This window comes from Nicotiana tomentosiformis, chromosome 4 (assembly GCF_000390325.3).
Source record: "Nicotiana tomentosiformis chromosome 4, ASM39032v3, whole genome shotgun sequence".
Lineage (NCBI taxonomy): Eukaryota > Viridiplantae > Streptophyta > Magnoliopsida > Solanales > Solanaceae > Nicotiana > Nicotiana tomentosiformis.
The window spans coordinates 80,260,249-80,278,282 of record NC_090815.1 but is presented as its reverse complement, the minus strand read 5'-3'; the positions used below and the strand labels follow the sequence as shown (position 1 = coordinate 80,278,282).

Genomic DNA, 18,034 nt, shown 5'->3' with positions numbered 1-18,034 from the left:
TTTATAACGGGAAAAATGACTTAGCCACAAAGTAACAAACTCTCTAAAATATAGACATTCACTCTAATATTTTGGGTTTATTTCTTCTTTTTTTGTGAATGTACTTTGAAAAGATTTTTTTTCTATACTTTTTGAGAATCAATTATTTTGTATTTTGATTGTTCTCTTTTTAAAAAGCTAAAGAAAATATATAAAAAACTATAACGTGTTTAAAAAACAAAATAAACATAGTACAGTATTTTATTATGTTATTAGTACAATATTTATGTTATTAGTATTTTATTTGGCATGAAATTTAAGATTTTAAAAAAATTTATAAATATTTATGTGACTAGAAATTAGTATCTAATAAAGTAGATAGTTTAAAGTTTAAATATTTTTAAATAAAATAGAATTTGAGAGAAAGGGAGTAATTAATTATTAACAACAAAAAGCTTAAAAGGAAGATCGATCTCTGTCACTCTCCTGACTCTCAGTACATGCGATCCGCGAAGAAAGCAGAGCATAAAGACTCGACTCTTGTCGTCTTCTTCCACTTTATTTATCCACAGATCCATCACTCCTTTATTTCCCCCACTCTGTTCATTTTCAAAAATTACCTCTTAAAAACTCCCCCAAAAAGAAAAAAGAAAAAATCACCACTGTGCCCTCACTACTTTTTCTCGATCATATTGGGATCTTCATGGTTAATTGTGTCAATTCACGTGAGATTTTGATGGTGAATTGTACATGGGAAATTGGGTTGCTGATGGAATGGCAAAAGAGTGTTTCTGTGTTACTGAAGCTTTTGGATTATTGAAGAGAAAAAAGGAACAGTTTTTGTTGTTGTTTTTTAATTGTTGTGTGGAAGTGGATATATGGGGAGTTCACAGCAGCCAACTAGCTTTGGGGACCCTCAAGAAATCTCCTCTGATAATGTTAAAGGCCTGTGCTTGGCTATCTCTTCTAGTTTGTTTATTGGGTCCAGCTTTATAATCAAGAAAAAGGGTCTTCAAAAGGCTGGTGCTTCTGGGGTCAGGGCAGGTATTTTTTTTTCTTCAGTTTCCCTTTTGTTTAAAATTAATATCTTGGTATATGTTTTTGGTGAATTGAGTTAGAAGTTTTGTAGTTTTTGGTCCAATGCATTAGAAATGGCTGAAATTGAACTTTTTTTTAATTTAATTTTTTAATTAAAATTTTAGTTGTTTGATGGAATTAAAATGTCCATGGCGGGTCTGAAGAAGGGTACGTGTAGGCTTAAGAAGTATTGGGGAAAGGTTATTAGGCAGGACATGTCATTGCTTCATCTTACAGGATATGACCCACGATAGTAGGTGTGGAAGTCGAGGATTAGGGTTGAAGGTTGACCGGTAGTAGTGTGTTTCTCCTAGGCTTACCAGTAGTACTAGGACTATTTTTGTATTTTCCTATTCATGGTTCGGTATTATTACATATTGTGTCATTCGCGTTTGTTACCACCTTATATTGTTGTTACTATTGTTTGTTGCTTGGTTGCTTTATTTTCACTGTTCTTTGAGCCGAAGGTCTATCGGAAATAGCCTTTCTATCTTTATACGTTAGGGGTAAGGTCTGCGTACACACTACCCTTCCCAGACCCTATTTATGAGATTACACTGAGTTTGTTGTTGTTGATGGAATTAAAATATTGGAAATTTGTTTGTTTTATGAACGAGTTGGAATTCAGATTCTTTCTGAATTGGTTGAAGTCAATACATTTTAACAACTATCTATTATGCCTCACTCCCAAACAAGCTGGGATTACACACACACACACACACACACACATATATATATATATATCACGGTGGTGTCTGAACTAGCTTGCATGGACCCTCGACTATTCCACTAGGTACCTACTATTTCTCACCATCACAAGTATCGGGTAACTCTTCCTACCAAGTTTTTGGTAGATGAGAATCACCTAGTGTTTTATTGTAAACGCTGGGATTTGAATCTAGGATCTCATGGTTCTAATCCACACCTTTGGGTGCAAGTTGGGATGTACTATATGAATCCTCGTGATCATGTTTCCCCAGTTAAATTCATCTCAAATCAACATTACAAAGTAAAAATAAAAAAAAAGTACTAAAAATGTTTCTGTATTTTCTACTGACATAAAAATCTCTAATAGGGTTAATGGACTCAGAGAAAGCATAAGACCTAAAGTAAACGTATGAACATGACTAAAACATATTCCAACTTATTGGTATCGCCTATATGAACATTTTCTCTATCACTGTTCCCTTTCTCTCGTTATGTCTGCAACGATTGAGATCATAGGTCCTTCAAGATAACTTTATTCCATGTGATTTTATGTCTACCTCGTCCTCTTTTAACACCTTCATTCACCACGATTTCACACTTGCAGACTGGTGCATCTCGAGGCGGACCATCTCTAAGCGACCTTCTCATTTTTTATCCTCAATATATGCTATTTGTACCTTCCAGCGAAAGTGATCATTTTTAGTCTCGTCTAATCTTGTATAATCGCACATCCGTCTTAGCATATGCATCTCTTCGACACTCATCTTATGGATGTGTTAGAAGCCTAACATTCACTCATGTATAACATTGTTGATTTTATAATTGTTCTATAGAACTTAACTTTCCTCCTATCACACAACGCCAATAGCACTTCTCCATTTCAACCATCCGATTTTGGTTTCATGTGTGACATCTCCATCTGCCATTCCATTATCATGGCATAATGAGTCAAGATATCTGAATTGTCGCATTTAGGCACCACAATCCCGTCTCATCTCACCTTAACTTCACTCTTATTGTGCTGACTAAACTTGCAACGCATATAATCAGTCTTACTTCTACTTATCCTAAACCCATACTCTCTGGAGTAGTTCTCCCCAGTTCAAGCTTTTGGTTGATACTCTCGTTGGTTTCATCAATCGGCACAATATCGTCAACAAATAGCATATACCATGTGATTTCAGCTTGTATTGGGTTGGTTAGCTCATATATAACTACGGTTGACAAGTACAGACTCAATGTCAATCCCTTGTGTAAACCTACAATTATGGGAAACCCCTTTATATCTCCTATTATTGTTTTCATGCTAGTGACGACTCTTTCATACATGTTCTTTATGGCCTTTAATGAATTCTTTACTTTTCCAACACCTACCAAAGGAGGTGAAGTCAATAGATTATTGCTATGTATTTATTTATTGGTCCAGTCTTTATTTATTAGAGAAAATGTTGATGTTATCACCTTGTCCTAATTTCATTGGTCTGGTTTAGTTGTCCACTAAAGGAAGTGTTAGATATAAATACAACTTAGTTTGGTCCTACAGCTTCAGGTTCACTAAAGCTTCTATTAAACAACTAACGCTTCATTGTTTGCTGCACTGCTGATAGTTAAGGTTTTCTTTACTGAAAAAGGGTATAAATACCTGTAGACAGGATCATAATGGTTGAGGGAGTCTCTACGACACTAGGTCAAGAGTTCAAGGCTGGTAAGTCGCAAACCAAGAAAAAAAACTTGTATACAGGATGTTTGCAAAAATCAACTTCAAAGACTACGGCAATGGCAACTTTCTATGAGCTCTCTCAGGTTAAAAGAAGATTCCTTTGGTTATTGGATAAACACAGTTATGATTAATAACAATATTAAAAAGATAGGACCCTCTTAAGTGGAGTAATTTGAATTTCATCGATATCGAGTACCTTTAAGAGACAATTGTATTGTGGTGATTCAAACACTCTCTTGGTAGGATTATTTTTTCATGATAGTACCATCCTTGCTGATTAATTTTCATGATTTTCGTTTGCTTTACATAGAACATATCAATTTTGAGTGTACATGTTCAAGATTTCATCAGTTTCCTTTTCCAAAGCTTTTAGAAGACAAGAAATTCTAAAAGTGGTTTCACTGAGAGTACACATTCAAGATTTCATCAGTTTCCTTTTCCAAAGCTTTTAGAAGACAAGAAATTCTAAAAGTGGTTCCACAAGTGTGGTGTTCTACCTACTTTCAGAGTCTTTTTTGAAGAAAAGTAATATGTCCTTACTGTGCCTTTAACCCTTGGGGATTTCTGGGTTTTCAAAAAATATGTAATATGTCCATATTACAACATTAAGTTCTGCTTCTCAAAGATGCTTCTTTATTTCCTACCTCTTTAGCAGTCTCAGACATATCACATATCCTTGCCCATGTGCCTGTTCTTGACATGGCTGCTCTGATGCTTAAGATCCAGTGTTACATGAGCTATTTGTTGGATAGGATGTGTAAGGCTGCATGCTTTCCTATGCATTATGCATATAATGACTAAGATTTCTCCGTTGTACTTCATTTTGTATGTTGCTTTATTGGCCCTTTTAATAAGTCGGTTCACGATACAACTGTGATTTATGGGGGTGAGGCTGTTTTGGCATTAGCTTCATTTTTCATCTGATGTTTCGTATTTTTTCAAATGGTGCGTGCAGTAGAACTGTCAGTCAGATTGGTCCTGTATGTATATTCGTTCTTTTTTCATCTGCAACTTTTCGCAAGAAAAAAATTTCTTTTATAAGAAGAAAAATGCAGAAGGGGAGCCTTGGAGCAACGGTAAAGTTGTCTCCGTGTGTGACCTATAGGTCATGGATTCGAGCCATGGAAGCAGCCACTAATGCTTGCATTAGGGTAGGATGTCTACATCACACCTTGGGGTGCGTCCCTTCCTCGGACCCTGCGTAAACGCGGGATGCTTTATGTACCGAGCTGTCCTTTTATAAGGAAAAAATGCACTGTTGGTGGTGCCCGGATTTCAAGTGTTTCATGAAACCATTGGATAAGAAATGGGTTGCCTCTTTAACAATCTTATTCATCTCAGGTCTTGGATTTAAAAGGTCAAGCTTTATCATAATTTTGAATAACAAAGTTAGCTTCTAAAAGTTATTCAATTTTACATACCTAGTGGAAATGTACCTTTACTTAATTTTCACATGCTATGGCAGGCGCTGGAGGCTATTCTTACTTGTTGGAGCCACTGTGGTGGGCAGGAATGATAACAAGTTAGTTACCCTATTCAATGCTTCTGATACATGAGGATTGTGCTGATTTGTTTTTCCTCCAGTCCAAAATAATGCCTTTAGTGACTTGGCATGATCATTGAGACGATAACTGCAATGTACATCATTTAAATTTCTGTAAAAAGTGATCTTTTTTTTGGTTGAGAAAGGTAAGACTGTATAAACAGAAGCACAAAGTTCGTGCCAAAATACATGCAAATCAGTTACTTTATATCACTGCAAGAAGCTGAGGAAATCTAACATCCTATCTGCTGTACTAACATCTTCTGGTCTATACCAAAAAGCCAAAAAGGAGGGAATGTTATATAAGCTGATTTTCTTCATAACTAATTTTATTGAATGGGGAAGGATAGACCTTGTATTCCAGATTCGGGATGAGTAAAAGAGGTGTTGAGAAATTTAAAGGAAAGAAAGAAAGAATCAACTATTAAAATAGCACCGTGTGAATTGCGTGTTATTTTGCTTGTTTTGTTTCATTTGGTGTGAGAGCGTAGAAGGGCTTTCAGGAGGTGACGGCTCACTTATTTAAGGATATCAATGTATCCTAAAGTTGTCCCTCTGGCTATTCAAGCCACATTATATTTGTTCTTTTTCTTAATTCTCTGACAAATATTGATGCTGAATGCAAGGATATTTACTTCAATTCTTCACATCTGCCCTACTTTGGTGTGAGTAATGTGGTCTTTTACTTGTTCAAAAGTCTCAATAGAACTGAAAGTCCTACCAATAAGCTTGAGAAATAGTTATATCTCCTCAAGGCTTTTGCCTCCTCCTTTGCAAAAAAGGAGAATTTTTGTTAACGGGCTTCTATGTTTGCAGTTTTATTTTAACTTGAAGTATTTTAACCATTTCCATGTTCTCCTACCTTTCAATTTGAAGAAAAAATAAAAATAATAACAAAACAGCAGACAAAGATGGGTTAATATGAGTGCGTTGCTTCTGTGGCAGTGATTGTTGGAGAAATTGCTAACTTTGCAGCTTATGCATTTGCACCTGCTGTCCTAGTCACTCCTCTTGGTGCACTCAGTATTATTATCAGGCAAGAGAAGGCTGGAAATGATTGTTCAACTTTCTACCTGTTGCATACGAGGCGACACATATTTATTTATTTATCTATCTATTTGTGCAGTGCTGCACTTGCACATATGATATTGGGAGAAAAACTGCATATTTTTGGAATGGTTGGCTGTGTTCTATGCATTGTGGGCTCAACAACCATTTGTTTACATGCTCCTCAAGAACGTCAAATTGAGTCTGTAAAGGAACTTTGGGACCTTGCCACGGAACCTGGTACGCATTTGAATGCTAACAAAGCTGACTTCTTCTTGACATATTGTGAGCATGGAAGTTTTGATTGCTTAGCTTTTTACTGACAATAATTTGGTAGTCTTTTACTCATGACAGCGTTCCTCCTATATGCAACTTTGGTTATAGTGGCAGTTGTCATAATCATTGTCCAGTATATTCCAAAATATGGACAAACTCATATAATTGCTTACATTGGAGTTTGCTCACTCGTTGGTTCTATTGGGGTAGGCACTCAGCCTTCTGGTTGGAGTTTGGCGTTCCTTTTTCCCTCTCTCATATGGGTTCTCCTTTTCCTTTTATTAAGCTTGTCATTAATGCATCATTGCTATATCCATAGTGTGATCTAATTTTATTTTTTATTTTTTTGTCAAAAAATCATAAATGATTTGGCAGGTTATGAGTGTCCGAGCACTAGGAATAGCATTAAAATTAACATTCTCTGGAATGAACCAGTTGCTGTATCCTCAAACATGGGTCTTTGCAGTAGTCATGGCAACATGTGTGTTTACACAAATGAACTACTTAAACAAGGTAATTAGAATGTATTCTCAGTTCTTTTTTACCAGTTGATATGTTTGTTACTTTTTGAGTGGAGATATTCATCATTTGTGTGGAAGTTCTGAACATTAACTTGGTAGATACTTATGCTGTTGGACTCTAAGAGACGGCCCCAGTGTTGTCAAAGGCTCATTTAAGGCGCGCTTAAACCCTAAAGCTCAGAAAAGCTCAGGGAGGGCGATTTGCCTCACTTAAGCTGCGCTTCAGTGTAGGCAAGGTACCAAGACGTGCCCCTTATCGCCCATGAGTTCTATCTTGAATGGAGCAATGCTAGACTACAAATATAATTGGCAAATAAGTGTATTAGTTGTTAAAGAAAAGAATATGAATCAATTTGTTACTTTTCTCTTGAATTTCATATATATATTTTTTTTCTTGCATTGCGCCTTTTTTAACTAAAGCCCACACTTAAATTGCGCTTTGCGCTTAAAGCCCCAATTGACCTAGAACGCTTTTTAGAGCTTTTCGCCTTTGACAACACTGGACGACCCCTAAGGTGTCAGCCTATATCTTGTTGCTATTTTGACTTGCAGTAATTACAATGAAGTTAACTCAGTCAGGATATCTTATTCAAAAAATAGCTTAAGTTACTAATTCAGAAGTCTAGGCTCTCTTTTCATAGACCTCAGTGTGGATCCATAGAGCACCAAGAAAGGCCCTTCTTAATTTGGCTAGAAGCCAAAGGGACCATCCTTACAGCTGAGAATAAGGAGGAAGAAGAGGATAACAGATGTAAGCTGGTGTTACATGTGCAAGCAATCTTGGGAAGATGTGGACCACTTACTAAGCTGGTGTTACATGTGCAAGCAATCTTGGGAAGATGTGGACCACTTACTTTTATCCTGCCAGCTAGTTAGGCTTGATGCTTTATTGTCGTCGTTACACTTACATTAGGTTGTTATTAGTCTTTTCAGTTCGGTAACAGACTTGCATATTACTAGGGGTAGTTAGAGATTTTGGGAACATCTAGTTTTAAAGGATCTCTAGTTTGCCTTATTTACTGATATAGTAATGAAATTAGCCTGAATAGAGCCAAATGGATAGAAGCATTCACATGGTGGGCCCCGACTAGTTTGGGATTGATACCTAGTTGATTGATTTGTCTGTTTAACTTCTGTCCCTCCCTGACTGACTACATAAGAATAGACATTTATAGTCTGCAGAGCCTAAGTTGGCCCTTTATACAATGATTTTTCTCTATTTGCATATCCTTGTCTTTTCCTGGTGTTTTTCTCAATTTTTGGGATAATCAGTGTTTCTCTCTATTTTTACACCAGATTTTCCCCATATTTTAAATGCAGGCTCTTGATACATTTAACACAGCGCTTGTATCACCAATATACTATGTGATGTTTACATCCCTGACAATAGTCGCCAGTGTCATCATGTTCAAGGTGCAACTACTTTCTTTACCAAGGCTGTAAGCATTAACTTATATATCACAGACTGTCTTCCTTAAAACTTGTTCTACTTGACTTGTTTAAGGCGATTCAAGGTGGCAGAAGCTTGAAAAGGGTTACTTCTCTTTTAGTGGGTGAAAATTTTCTTTAGTATTGTCCCCAGGGCTTTGGTCTAGTGGTGCGCTGCAGGTGATGTGAGTTAGGTGCACATCATGGGAGCGAACCCTACCGCATACAAAAGCCTGGTATTTAAGTGTGTGTGTGGGGGGGGGGGATCCGATGAGTTTTGAACCGTATGCCACTGGCCCTCAGGGATTTTTCGGTTATTTTTTAGTATCTTCGCTAATGATTTTTCCCCGTCCACATGCTCCTATCTTTTTCATCTTGCATATGGACTATTTTTCATCTTACATAAACACAAATCTATTTGCTCCCCATTAATCAATATTCTCTAATTTGAATAATTTTTTCCCCAATTCACTTGGATGACTGAGAATCATTTTAAAAATTCTTGAGGACTTTCCCATTAATTACGTTTTTTAAACTGCCTAACTATTTATAGTTTGGTATGTAACAATTTTATACCGTTATATATATTTATGTTTCTTGGAGAAGTTGCAAATTCTCCTGCTTATTGACCATAAGTACTTGTCTTAATTATCGGTATAGCTGCTTTGTAAGTGTTAAACCATAGTGAAAGCTATTAGTCAAATATTTGGATAAGTTCAGTTTGTGTTTGAAGGACATCCTCTATCATCAACCAACTTATCTGCTGCTAAAGCGTCTTTCATGCTTTTGGAACAGGACTGGAGTGGGCAAACTGCAATTCAAATTATCACGGAACTCTGTGCGTTTGTGACCATCTTGTCAGGCACCTTTCTTCTTCACAAAACCAAAGACTTAGTTGATGGTATCATCTCAGATTACTATTATGTTTGGGGCTTGTAGTTCAGATTTTGTTGATTGGAGTTGATAACTATTCTTCTTCTGTTCACAGTTTCTTCACCATCTATGTGCATGCGATATCCTAAGCATGATGAAGAAGAATCAGATCAAGAAGGCATTCCTCTGAAGCATCGAGAAACCATGCGATAGCTGACATTCACTCAATTATATCACGTAACATATTTCTTGGGAAAAATGGCAACTATTGACCCTTTAGCTAATGGAATAGTTGCTTTAAATGCGCTATATTAGTTTGTACATATAACTAGTCCAGGACAAAGTGCAAGTGGGAGTCCAATTACCAGTGTATCATTCTTGTCATTGGTGTTGGAACTTCCCCAGGAACTCATGACATTGTGGCCGGTGCTTGAAGAAATAATCTAGATATCTTAGCGAAGCTTGAAATTCATGCATTTGGGAATACCTACCCTTAAATGGAGAGAAATCAAATGGAGCTCTCCCATTCTTGTACCTATTTTTCATAATTTTATCTTGTAACATTCTCCAAATGAATGATAGACAGGTAGTTGATGCTATAGGACTGTGTTAGTCACGTTTTAAAGGAAGTTCCAATTCCCTCATTTACTGTTAAAGGACAGACTTTCTTGACTATATTTCTGAGCCTTATATTTCTGAAAGTCTTTATCAAAGTCACTGGAATCAAGATAAAAATTTATGCATCCCTTCAAGCAAGGCCTTCACCGATAAGAAAGATCTTGAAATTGGTGCTGGTAAGATTTACAATAGGAAAGTCCACCCCTTCCTTGTCTCAATAAGTTATACTTTCCACCTTTGTATACCAATTTAAGGTTGGTCATAAACATCATTCTGAGGTTGTATTTTTAAGGTGGCCTTGTAACAATAGTACTATAAGAAGGAGAGTTTGTCTAGAAAAAGACACCAATCACCCTTATATGATGACTTATAGCCATAGAAATTTTTATGACTTGTTTTAACCCACAACAAGTTTCAATAGTTTTTTTTTTTTTAGAGAGAATTACACATAATGTCACGACTCCAAATCCCACCGAAAGTCATGACGACGCCTGACACTGCTTGCTAGACAAGCCAACATTCAATATACAGGAATAAACTTCAATGACAGTAAGAAATAGTCTCAAAGTGGAATAAGATAAATAACTGTAGCCAAATAGCGATACACAATTGAAATACCATCCCAGAACTTGGTGTCAACGAATACATGGGCTTTCTATGGAATAAGTAAGTACAATGGTCTGAATAACGATAAAATAATGTCTGAAGTACATAAACAGTAATAACAAAAGTAAGGAAAGGGACTCCAAGGCCTATACATGGGCTTTCTATGGAATAAGTAAGTACAATGGTCTGAATAACGATAAAATAATGTCTGAAGTACATAAACAGTAATAACAAAAGTAAGGAAAGGGACTCCAAGGCCTATGAACGGAAGAACAGAGCTACCTTAAAATTTCCAACAGGTACTGATACAGCTCTTTAGCAATTAACTTTATCAGCAGTACCCGGATCTGCACATAAAGTGTAGAGTGTAAAATGAGTACAACCGACCCCATGTACTCTGTAAGTAGCAAACCTAACCTCGGATTGAAGATAGTGACGAGATTGGCAAAGTCCGCTACTCACTTTCAATCGGCCAACAATAACAGTAACAACGTAATGATAATAGCAAAAAGAAAAGCACCTTAAGAATAGTAAGTTCAACTTAATCACATCAACAGGAAAATAGGCATGCTTTCCAAACAAATCAGTTAAGGCATCAATTTCAAGATAAAAAGTATCAATTAATGTGAGAAAAATACGAATCTATGCTTGCACGACAAGTATCAATGCCAAAATCAACAACTTCACAGTTAAATCATCAAATAAGAACATATCTCAGTACTGTATGGGTACTTGGCATAAAGCTCCTCACTTAGCACATACCAAGTGCCTACACTCACAGGGCCCAAAGTAACATGGGTTATCATCTGACTTTGGAGGGGCAGATCCTAGCCCAAGCGCTGATCAGATCAAAAGTCAACGATCATCATAACTTTGCCAAATGGTCTGGCACACGCGTCACCTCAATATCAATACCACTTAGCCCAATAAGAGGCCTATCGTACGTGTCACCTCAGTATCAATATCAACACGACTCTATGGCCCAGTTCAGTCATTACTCCGCTCAAATCACAATATGCCAATATCTCACTGTATAAGAAATCAATATACCACACATATCATACCAACATGCCACAAATCCACTCAAACCCGTGTCACATAGTAAGGACACTAATAACATGTGAGATAACAAGTAAAAGGTATATAGAAATGGTGGAATAACACGCGAATATAATATCATAACCGAAAAGTATGACTACAATCAAGGCAAACAGCTTAACATAAAAAAATAGCCTTATCATGTCTCAAACGGATAAGTACATAGCCTAGACATAATTTCTAACATGCATAAAAGCTCAAATAGTCGTACAAGTAGGGAAATCACAGTAACACGAAGGCTTGGTAGCAAAACGAGGCACATAATAGCCTAAAGTCTACCCGGATCATGAATAACCATGGTGCATGTATATAGGCTCGTCACCACATACGTGTGTTATCCTCAACACATACCAAGCATCATAGTCTACGAGAAAAATAACCTCACGCCAAGCCTAGGCAAGATACTTACTTTAAAACATGAGAATCAATACTCCAAAAAGCCCTTGCCTCTCGAATCAACCTCTGAATGAGTCAAATCTAGCCAAAAATAACTCAATAACGTCAAACAAGGCTATGAGAATCGATTCCAAGTAATAAAGGTCCAATCTTTATTAAATTACAAAAAGTCAACCCGGACCTGCTTTCCATAATTCGACAATCATAAATTCCGACTATCCATTCAAATACGAGTCATAATATATAAATTTCATCCAAATCCTACTCCGAATCGGAGTTCAAATCTTCACTTTTATTCTCCAAAACCATAGTCAAAATTTCTAAATTTCTCTTTCAAATCACATAATCTATGTGTAATAATCCATGGAAAAACAAGATATAATGTTAAAATCAAATAGAAATCAATACCATCATGCCTTATGTGAAAATCCTCTTCAAAAATCGCCAATCTCCAAATCTATGGTTCAAATATAAAATAATGGGTCTAAGTCCCAAAATTAAAATTCTTAAAAGTTTGTCCAGTGATACCTTTCGTAAATGAGGCCAAAGCCTTTTGTTCGCGAAGCACAAACAACCACTGGCCCAAAAATACTCTTCGCGAACGTTGTCAACCCCCTGTGAACGTGATGCAGTAGCATCCTAAGCCTACGCAAATGCGTCCATTAATTCGCGAATGCAAAGGCTAACCTAGTCGGCTCCTGTCCAGCCACTCCTCTTGCGCGAACACGAGCCCTTCACCCGCGAACATGAAAATAAATGGCTCTAACCCATCGCGAACGCGACTTCCTATATGCGAATGCAAAGAACAAAAATATTGTTGTCCAAAATAAGCCTTCGCGATCACGAGACCTGCTCCTTGTTCGCGAAGTACACTAGATACCAACAGTCATCAGCAATCTCAACCAAGCTCTGAATGGTCCGAAACTCACCCGAGCCACTAGGGACCCTGTCCAATCATACCAACAAGTCCGTAAATACTACCCGGACCTATCCAAAGCCTCCAAATATATTAATATCACCACATCTACAAATTGACGATCAAACCATCAATTGAACTTCTCTTATGTTCATAAACTTCTAAACTTCCAACCAAATGTCTTACTCCTATTAAACTAATTCGGAATGGGACCAAACTTTGCACACAAGTCCTAAATGATATAATAAACCTATTCTAAATCCCGAAACCACAATCCGAACCTAATAATATTAAAGTCAGTTTCCGATCAAACCTATGAAACATCCAAACTTTTAGATTTTTAGCTTTCGACAATTAGAGCCAAATCAACCAAGGACCTCCAAATCCAAATCTGGACATACGTCTAAATCCAAAATCAGCATAAGAACCTATTGGAACCATCAATACCATTCCGAGGTCGCTACACAAAAGTCGAACCTTGGTCAACTCTTACACCTTAAGCTTCTAACTATGGAACTAAGTGTTCTAATTTACTCCAAAACTTTCCCGAAACCAAACTAACAATCCCCACAAGTCACAAAATAACAAATAAGCATACGAGAAGCATCAAATAGAAGAATGGGGCTCAAATACACAAAATAACCGGTCGGATCGTTACACATAAGTATAGTCCACCTATATACATGTCACGACCCCAATTTTCCACCTTAGGCTGTCGTAATGGCACTTAGTCTCTAAGACTAGATAAGCCTAACACATGCTAATTTAATAACAGAACTGAACTATTTAATCATTTATCATAAACCGTTAAATGATATACATAGCCGCAAGCGGCCAATAGTTATACATTTTCCAAAACCGGTAGTACGGAGTCATAAGCACTACTAAAACACAATAGAATTTATAACACAATATTGTTTTGAATTACAATTTAATAGTAGCATAATGAAGTAAGATGGTGACTCTGAGGCCTGCGAACATCAAGCAGGTATACCTTGAAGTCTCCGCCGCGCAGACTCAACTCTTAACAATACGATCAGAATACCTAAATCTGCACAAAAATATACAAAAGCGTAGCATGAGTACACCACAACGGTACCCAGTAAGTATCAAGCCTAACCTCGATAGAGTAGTGATGAGACCATGTCAAGACACCTACTAGACATAAAAACCTGTTCAAGATATACATAAGCTAACAATGGAAAGAATATAAATGTAAGATCAACGACGGAAAAATTATTGATTTACAACCAACAATGAAGTAATAGAAATATAAATGGCAGCAAGTAGTAAACGAGTAATAAAGAAATAACATAATCAGAACACCGATGAGATGTAAATGAACTCAAATAAGGAAAAACAAATGACAACTCAAATAATCAAATCGCTCCCAACACATGGACTTACAACGAGAATTACCCCGAGGCACCACACCTCATAAACCATAAGTCATGGACCACAATTTCCAAATCTTACACATATGGCACTTCGTGCCCACAATAACAATCACATTCGCACGACAAAGCCCACGTAATATCATATACTTTGCAACCGTGATAAATATTAATTTAGATGAACGAAAGATATATTTAAATAACATAAAACATAATAACAACCTTGAATAAAGTAAGGTGTCAAATGAAATAATGAGTTTATTTTAGAAATCAAGTAAAGTAAAATAATATACAATTTGTACGAAACAGAGTATAAAATTGATTTAGTTTAGAAATCAATAAAATTGAGTAAAAGTATCATTTTTAAACAAAATAAAACATAAGTTATATTAACAAATTAAATATAGAATTTGTCAAGAAAAAACATGATAACAATTTTAAGTAAGGTAAACATCTAACAAGGTGATTAGTATAATTTGAGAACCCAATTATTGTGAAAGTGCTATAACTAATTAGAACAATAAGGCACCGAGTGAGATAACGAGTTCTATCTTAAGAGGCACTTAGAATAAACCATGTTAATAATTATTTTATTTAAACTATTATGTTACCAACAACTCAACAGAATATGATATAGTGACTCCACGTAATTAAATAATGATAACAGGGAAAGAAAACAGGAAATGAAAGTAAATAAGTTAGTTTATAAAAATAAATTCAAACCTCACTATCAGAAAGCCCATAATAACAAACCTCGTAATCTCATATAAAAATGCTGAAACTAACACAACAATAACAACCAGTACAACACACACAATCCGTTGCGGCGCGCAACCCGATCCCACCATAACATCCTTTATCAATATCAAGTGTAACGTAAACAATCCATTGCGGCGCGCAACCGGATCCCATCATATCGTCATTAATCAACATCATAATCCTCCCTTACTCCATCATATTATCATTTATTAATATCAATTATAACATACACAAACCATTTTAGCGTGCAACCCGATCCCACCATATCATTATTTATTAATATCATAATCCTCCCTTATTCTACTATTTTACTTTATTATCCTTCAATTCCCATTGCGGCATGCAACCCGATCACAAACAATTTCAATAAACATAAACAATCCAATAACTCAATTTACAAAAATTTCTATAATCAAAGGGTATGAGTGCAAAGAAATAAAGGAACCACGTAATAATCAAAGGAATGCAACAAATATTACAAAAATAACAGGACAAGTAAAGCACGTGATAATTAAGGTATGCAAGTAAATCAGTTAAGGCAAGTAGCAAATAAGCACGGAGTCATGGAAGTGATGAACAATTCAATATTTACATAACAAATAGCTTATGGCTCAACCATAATGTGTACAATAACTTCAACAATAACAAAACAAATGGAAATGCTCAACAAGAAAAGGTATCTCAATAATTAACAACTTCGCCTCAATGTGATAACGGCTATTACAACTTCATCATCAATAACTCAACAAGATGATATTCCACGAAATAACAACTTCAATTAAAAGTGATTCAACAATTAAGAGGTGACAAGATAATAAGGAAAGCAATAACTTCGACTAAAGCATATGAGATCAAAATACCAGTAAGAGGTAGAACAAGTGCTAACAACGTCAAATAGAGCATGTAAGAGTAGATTAACAATGAAAGATATAACATGTTATGACAATTCAATTAACGGCATGAAAAGAGTATAGATAATCCAAACCGGTCAAATACCATATATATCCCGTGTACCCACTCGTCACCTTGCGTACACGGCTTTCACATAACACAAATAGCACAATCAACCCAAATCCTAAGGGGTAGTTTCCCCCACACAAAGTTAGGCAAGATACTTACCTCAACTAGGCTAACTCAACCCTCCGAAATAGCTTTTCCCCTAAAATTCGCCTCCACACGGCTCAAATCTAACCAAAAATGACTTAATAACATCAAACAATGCAAGAGAAACCAATTACAATAAATAAAACTATGATCTTTATATTTTTCCCAAAAAGTCAACAAAAGTCAATGTCGGGCTCGCCTTGGATTCCGAATCCAAGCTTACCCGAACGAAGCCCGAACCAATACAAGCTCACACGAATGAAAATTGACTCAATCGGAGTCCGATAGCTCAACCAATTCGCCAAAACATCGCTCTTGGGTGTTCATACCCCAAGAGTCCAACCCCACACTAGTGGTGTCCCATATTTCTCGAAATACTCCTCGAACACTTGCCAAATTCGAGTATGTTGTTTCCTAATATAGGAGAACAAGACCCCAAAATGAATCAGTAAATAAACGCCTCTAACTCATTTTTAATTTTTAAAATTTAGGACACGGATTAAGTAGGCTTTCAATTAAATTCATAGATTAAAGCTTAAACCAAGGGAATGAATCAAAGAAAAATACTTAGGTTATGGTTTAGACCTTACCCATGGAAAAAACTTGAAGAACATCCCTGAATTCTCCCAATCCCAAATTTTCAAGATGAGAAAAACTCCAACAATATTAATTGCAAAAACAAATCATGGATTAAAGCTTAAACCAAGGGAATGAATCAAAGGAAAATACTTAGGTTATGGTTTAGACCTTACCCCATGGAAAAAACTTGAAGAACATCCTTGAATTCTCCCAATCCCAAATTTTCAAGATGAGAAAAACTCCAACAACATTAATTGCAAAAAAATGTCCAGCTGTTCTGCTTTGTTTCTTATGCCAAACGATCCCGAAACTCGCTTTTGATGCCTCCAATGGATTTCTCGTGAAATTCAAGTCAAGTAAGGCTTTTGAACCACTCCATTTGACCTTATAATGAAGGAGATATGTTGGTTTCAATATTTGAAAATAGTGCAGATTTTAAATACAAATTCAGTGGCAATTTTATAATTAATCTGAACAATCTGGCAACCCAATTCTTAGTAAAAGGATCATAAATTCCTCATATTATGTCGAAACTTGATGATTTCGGTTGCTATGGTTCCAAAATTATGCTACGGATATAATGGTATAGTCGAAACACGAATCAAAGGCCATTTGCTCAATATGATAACCTTTATGCTCAAATCGACGTCGAAACAAAAAACAATCACCATACAACCCAAACTTATCCAAAAATTATCGTAATTTAATCAAACTTTGTGGACATGTCCAAAATCATCATAAAAATTTATTTGAATAACTAAAACTCGATTTCGAGTCCGTTTACTCAAAAGTTAAACCTTGGTCAACTCCTCCAATTTAAAGCTTCTAAAACGAGAATCATTCTTCCAAATCAATCCCGAACCGCTCGAAAACCGAAACCAACCATACACACAAATCATAATACATAATATGAAACTACTCAAAGTCTCAAACCACCGAATGGAATGCTAAAGCTCAAAATGACCGGTCGGGTCGTTACAATACATTGCAACTATAAGGCCTATATACAACTTTACAAAGTTGTAGCCCAAAAATAATAGGCCAAGATTCAACATCTAACTCCAAATAGGTTTTTGAAATCACTATTCCGTTTTTTTAAAAGCTCAAGCTTCTAACCCAATCTCCAAATCGGTCATTGTGCCTCAAATGTTAGTTCAACAAATAAAATTCATTTGTGTGGTGAAAAAAGGATTTTTGAGGTAATCCACCATTTTATAACAAACTTAAATAATTTTGTGAGAAATTAGAGTATGTATTATTTAGACTAGTTAGAAATTGTTTAAGGAGGTTGTTTATAAAATTTGAAGTCATTTAATGGATTGGACTAGTTTTGAACAAGAATTGCACTTTTATACAAGGCAGATACATTATGCATATAGGTATATAAAATTG

General features: G+C 36.0%; 1 protein-coding gene across 3 annotated transcripts; it reads left to right on the top strand.

Moving 5' to 3' along the window:
- The first annotated feature begins 467 nt into the window (after positions 1–467).
- LOC104115278 (probable magnesium transporter NIPA3) lies at positions 468–9,847 on the top strand. 3 transcript variants are annotated; one of them, XM_009625869.4, is made up of 9 exons: positions 468–1,023; positions 4,950–5,006; positions 5,973–6,063; positions 6,154–6,314; positions 6,429–6,556; positions 6,726–6,863; positions 8,192–8,284; positions 9,095–9,200; positions 9,288–9,847. In XM_009625869.4, exons 1-9 carry the CDS (start codon positions 858–860, stop codon positions 9,383–9,385), a joined length of 1,038 nt encoding a protein of 345 aa, XP_009624164.1. In that variant the 5' UTR covers positions 468–857; the 3' UTR covers positions 9,386–9,847. The 3 variants fall into 3 exon arrangements, 2 of the variants coding, with proteins under 2 accessions (XP_009624164.1, XP_009624165.1); XR_690575.4 differs by having other exon boundaries at positions 536–1,023; positions 8,192–8,310; XM_009625870.4 differs by lacking the exon at positions 8,192–8,284 and having other exon boundaries at positions 536–1,023.
- The last annotated feature ends 8,187 nt before the right edge of the window (positions 9,848–18,034 follow it).

What these genes read in the sequence shown, in the direction of transcription:
- LOC104115278 (XM_009625869.4), top strand. Translation starts at nt 858, where the DNA reads ATGGGGAGTTCACAGCAGCCAACTAGCTTTGGGGACCCTCAAGAAATC. An exon ending in TGCTTCTGGGGTCAGGGCAG is followed by an intron (nt 1,024 to 4,949) that starts GTATTTTTTTTT and finishes ATGCTATGGCAG; the next exon opens with GCGCTGGAGGCTATTCTTAC. An exon ending in GCACTCAGTATTATTATCAG is followed by an intron (nt 6,064 to 6,153) that starts GCAAGAGAAGGC and finishes CTATTTGTGCAG; the next exon opens with TGCTGCACTTGCACATATGA.